The following is a 4,924-nucleotide window of genomic DNA, read 5'->3' as shown; positions in this document are numbered from 1 at the left end:
ATGTCTATCTCAAGTTCGTCAATTCACGGGGAAAGTGCTGAGGGCGCGGACCACATGGCGCCCAGAGCCCCAGGCTTTCTTCCTCCGCCGGATGCTCTAGACGAGCTTGATGCCGCCACCACTGAGCTCTTTGGTCTCCTTGCCGCTCCGGCTGACCCGCCCGGCGACGACCCCACCGCTCCCTCTGCTATCGTCAAGGACGAGACCGATAAGGCGCTCAAGCTCGAACGTTTTTCTGGTTCTCCTTCTTCCATTCGTTTGGTGGAATGGCGCCGTCGCTTTAAAGGTTTGGCTGCTGTTCGTGCTTGGCCGTGGGATACGGTCCTCGTCAAGCTCAAAGCTTTCCTCACGGGCCCGGCAACCCGTCTGATTGACGTCTATCAGCCCCCCGATGATCCTCGCGATGCAGCCGACGCTATCCGGCGTGCTTTCGACAAGGCCTACGGCTTTACGGCTTCTCAGACCCTTTATCGTCTCCGCACCGTCTCCTACTCTCCAGGCTGGAGACTCCAGCCCGCGGCACTAGCGTCGACGAGCTGGCCGGTTCTATTGTCGAGTGGGTTTCAGCTGCTTGGAACTTCCTCGAGACCAAGGCTCGCGATGCGGTCGCTGCTACTATCTTCTGGTCTGCCTTGCCCCGTACTAGCCAAAGCTTGGCTAATACGGAGGACCTCCGTACCAAACCAAGCATGTCTACGGCCAGCTCACAGCTGGTAAGCCTCTCGGAAGTCTGACGCTCGTCGCTTTCGTGGAGGCTGCGCGCCCTCCCTTCGAAGAAGAGCGCGACAGTGTCGCGGAGCTGGGCTTCGTCGCAGCTTGCGACGATAAATTATCAAATTCGACATTCGAATTGTGCAGCACAATTCGAATCTCGAACGTGATAATTCATGGCTGACTCAGGAGGCGCCTAATTGAGTTTCTCTTGCTCTGCTAGTACTTCTTGCAATCTTGCTCGATCACACTTGGTAATGATGACTCGTCGTTGATGAGAACGTACAACATATTACTCGCACTTTTTGCCATTCGTCTTCCACTAGTTCTTTTCCCGCAAGCAGATCATAATGACACATCAACTGATTCATGCCCTACCTTTTCTTCGCGACGAACTGTCTCGCTCTTCCCAGTGGGAGACACATTAGTATCGCTTTTGGTCTAATCAGGAAAAGTGTGTAGACTAGGAATTATCATTCCACCTAACCCAATCGCTCGCTGCATGACAACAACTGGGCTAGACTCAGCTAAGATACAGTGCGTTCGAGTTTGATAGGCAAGTAATGAAAGACGATACACTTCAGGATTCAACGCGACTAACACAAGCCAACACATGCTCTTAATTCTTCCGAATCTTTCAGCTATCCAGTGACTGGATTCCAGTCTACTGTAAGATGAGCCTATTCCCTTTACATTATACACTTATTGGAATTGGGTTCCTCCTTTCTCTCCTTTTCCATTTTGGAAGAGATTTGTCTTCCTATATCCTCTTCCTGAAGTCCAACAATTGATCTCTGCAGAACATTCGAGGAGAAGTTCTCCTGGAGAACTCATGACTTTCTCAGTCTTTCATTCCTCACTGATTCTTTTAATACTTCGCAGGGTCTCTCTGAAGGCTTCGCGCTGTGACGGCTTCTTCAAAACGGTTTTAGTTACTAAATTTAGTAAAATCGAAAACTGTTCTATACCCTCGATTCACAACTTCAGCTCATATCTGTCCACAACGATAGTTGAAACGAGCATTGTTAGAAAGACACTCTCTCCTTTGTGACGTGCTCCATGTCGCAAGCACGATTGAGTCAATCGGGTTGACCATGAACATGGAAGTTAGACACATATGAAACTTGCACCGGGAACGCTGTAGTAGTAGACTTATTCAAAAGTTCACACGAATATGTCATCAGCATGATGCTGACAGCATCGTGGCAAGCTGCTACCAACAATTACCCGAGACAGGGAAAAATCTAAGAGCGCAAGGCTTGGCAGAACATACCTCTCAGCCACCGTGAGGGAGCTCTCAAACTCGACTCAGCTGAAGGGAACCCCATCAGTCATATTTGAATCCGACCCTCTCTATTCGCCTCTACGGCTAGAAATGTTGTACACAAGTGTCTGTCCTAAGGCCTCGATCCTTGTGATTCTTGTCGTTCGGCTAGCGTATCATATACCTTATGATGACTCTGTTGATCATGAGTTCAGAACCACTTGCAGGGTTGGTTATTGCGTGAAAAATACTCATACTTTTCATGAATGAAATAAACGGCTTGAATTGAATGAAAAAAATGGGAAACTAATGGTATACTAATGATCTTCATTAGATGATATTTACCTCTCAGTAAAATCTGCTGAGAAGTCAATGTCAACTAAGATGCTGAATCAGCATCTGTGGATCGAACTCGACTAAAGCGAGTAACATAAAGGTATAGTAAGTACGAGCGGATGTTCTAACAGAATTTCTTCCATACAAGGCAGTATAGATGCATTACGTTTTACGCGTTTTACGGCTCCGGAGCACGCTTCGTCTTGCTACGAACTTCGTAGTACTTCGTAGACAGTGTTTGGTCTTACGGCTGCCTAGTACGAAGCCGTAGGACCAAACACTGTCTGAACATTTATCTGGTAAAAGAGAGATTTTCTTTCACCTCAATGGTGACTCACCATTGGGGAGGCCACGTAAGAACGAACATCTCATCCACCAGTACTTCGTCGAAACCGGCTCTCGGAGAGATTCTGGAGGATCCGACGAGAGAAAGAAATATATCGATGTGTTTACAATTCAGAAGTTCAAGCAACTGGGAAGGATAGTTACTAGCTAGCAGCTAGCTAGTAACTATCCTTCTCAGTTGCTAGCCCGAATTAGCTGCTAACTAACAATATGCGATCAGATTACTAAAATAATGCCAGAAACACCCGATTGGAGGCGAAAACATAGCTTTCAATCAGGCAGTTCGAACATCTTTAATTCTGGCGGATAACTCTTCCTTCGATGGAGTGTTATCCGCTTAAATTGGCTCGATGGGGGAACAACCCGTTGGAGGCCCGCCAGCCTGGGCGAGAATCTCATCCGCTTGAATTTACCATGACACCAAATTGTCAGTGCATTACGACTTTCGTAAGGGAGTGAAAGAAACGGATGATCGGTTACTTCCTTTATAGTGCACACGATATCTCGTGAATAGTCGACACATCTATCCATCTCTCTCTGTCCCCTTGTGCCAGTGTTAGCAGCGCTGGCCCTGTTGATCGATATCCTAAGCTCTGCTTAGCTTCTATGTGATATAGTCTAGCGTTGCCTATGGCAACTTGCTATACTACTTGATAACTACCAAATCATTTCTCTATGACTGAGACAAGTGTTACTTCAAGTGGGGGTGAGGGAGGCAAGACGGACAAAGACCAGCAGCAATAGTGTACTTGTTAAAATGGGGACTCTAGAATTACGGTACATTTTTCACCATTTGTGGCCAGCTTTAGAGTATTTTTTGGTCTTTTCTCGCATTTTTTCGCATTTTTCAGTTTTTTTTCATTTCTTTCAGCTCCGTTTTTTTCATGCGAAAAACAGAATGACAAAAATGGAAAAAAACTCGCGCGCTGGGAATAACCAACCCTGACCACTTGTTAACTCGTCGTTGTCCGTATTTCATTGTCTCTGAAGCCGGTTTCATCACTGTGATAATATCGCACATTTATCCAGAGAATCAAAGACGATCATGAGTCCATCCAATCCTGAAATCGTCAACACCCAAGTCATTGATACAAAATGGACAGGACTAGAACAACATCATCATCATGACAACACCGATCAGCTCGTGGACACCGTCTGTCGAATAACAGCACCATCACGAATAAATGAATGCGCAAAAGTATCTGATCTCCTTTTCATTCGTCTCCTCACTTCTTTTGACACAAAATTCAATCTACCACGGAATAACACAAGGTGTCTCCTACCAGTTCTTTGATCGAGACCAGTCTCGGACGGTCCCAAGGACTTGGCAGCTCTTTCCGCCTCAACAGCTCGGCTTCTACAATCTTCCAAACGCAGCGCTTTCAAACTTATCTGACCAACGTGCATTGACCCTATAGCGATGTGGGAGTCCATAGAATCGAATGATATAGACCTGGTGGTGTTAAAAATATGAACACCTTATCTGACCAACATGCTATCCGTGATAATACATTTCATCACGGATAGGACTAAGTGGTTCTAAATAGTCGTAAAAGGTACAAGTTTGAATCGTATAACAGTGAAAAGAAATCAATAAACATCTATCGCATGCGGAAGTCATTTTGAATCATTAAATGTAATGACACCCTCTCTCACTTCCTGAGCTCTCTTCAACTCGAAAAGAGATTGATGACCAAAAGGAACATGAAAGTTTCAATTCCCCTTTGGTCATCAACCTCCTCGGTTGCTTCGGAAAGGCGATCAACCATACGCTGCAGACGACTCGTCACTGAGAAACCTGAGACAAAAATGGACGAGCAAAAACACATTCGAGCATTCCCACTTCCACGGGAACTCCTCCATAATCATTTCAATGACCTCCGTGGAAGGCACGTCTGTCTCCGGACTTGTAAACAAATTCGCAACTGAATACAAAATGACCATGATCACGACATCATTCGTATCTTCCAGCCGACAATCCCACATACCACATACCAATACATATAAGATACCACATACTTGGCGAAAAATCGGCTTCATCAGTCGCCAACTCCCTTCTCAGCTCCTCCGTCGAGCACCCCTCCTCATTGAGTAAAGACACAACTCCCAAATCTTGCGCATCTATCAGGAATTATCAAGTTATCAACCGCGTCTGATCACGAAGGCTCTCACGATATGATACCGTGAGAATCTTCGTGATCAGACGCGAGGTTAACATAAGCCTGTGAGCGATTTGCTCATGCGCTGTTGTGTAGCATGAGGGCGGCC

At 46.1% G+C, this 4,924-nt stretch overlaps 2 protein-coding genes across 2 annotated transcripts in view; one reads left to right on the top strand and one right to left on the bottom strand.

Moving 5' to 3' along the window:
• On the top strand, positions 1-734 carry Pmar_PMAR028633 (hypothetical protein; the record flags this gene model as incomplete). Its single annotated transcript, XM_002787326.1, has 2 exons — positions 1-472; positions 568-734. The coding sequence occupies 2 exons, from the start codon at positions 1-3 to the stop codon at positions 732-734; spliced, it is 639 nt and encodes a 212-aa protein (XP_002787372.1).
• Positions 735-3,761: 3,027 nt separating this feature from the next.
• The window catches only part of Pmar_PMAR028632 (cathepsin b, putative), a gene marked incomplete at both ends in the record, with an annotated part of 10,252 nt that continues 9,089 nt past the window's right edge, over positions 3,762-4,924 (bottom strand). The window contains 4 exons of the mRNA XM_002787325.1: positions 3,762-3,811; positions 3,940-4,109; positions 4,500-4,581; positions 4,676-4,777. Of these exons, the coding sequence (XP_002787371.1) occupies positions 3,762-3,811; positions 3,940-4,109; positions 4,500-4,581; positions 4,676-4,777 (404 nt within the window). The remainder of the gene's footprint in view (positions 3,812-3,939; positions 4,110-4,499; positions 4,582-4,675; positions 4,778-4,924) is intronic.

This window comes from Perkinsus marinus, assembly GCF_000006405.1.
Source record: "Perkinsus marinus ATCC 50983 genomic scaffold scf_1104296929422, whole genome shotgun sequence".
NCBI classification, from domain to species: domain Eukaryota; phylum Perkinsozoa; order Perkinsida; family Perkinsidae; genus Perkinsus; species Perkinsus marinus.
Note: the sequence above shows the minus strand (reverse complement) of the source record. Positions and strands in the feature narration are given on the sequence as shown.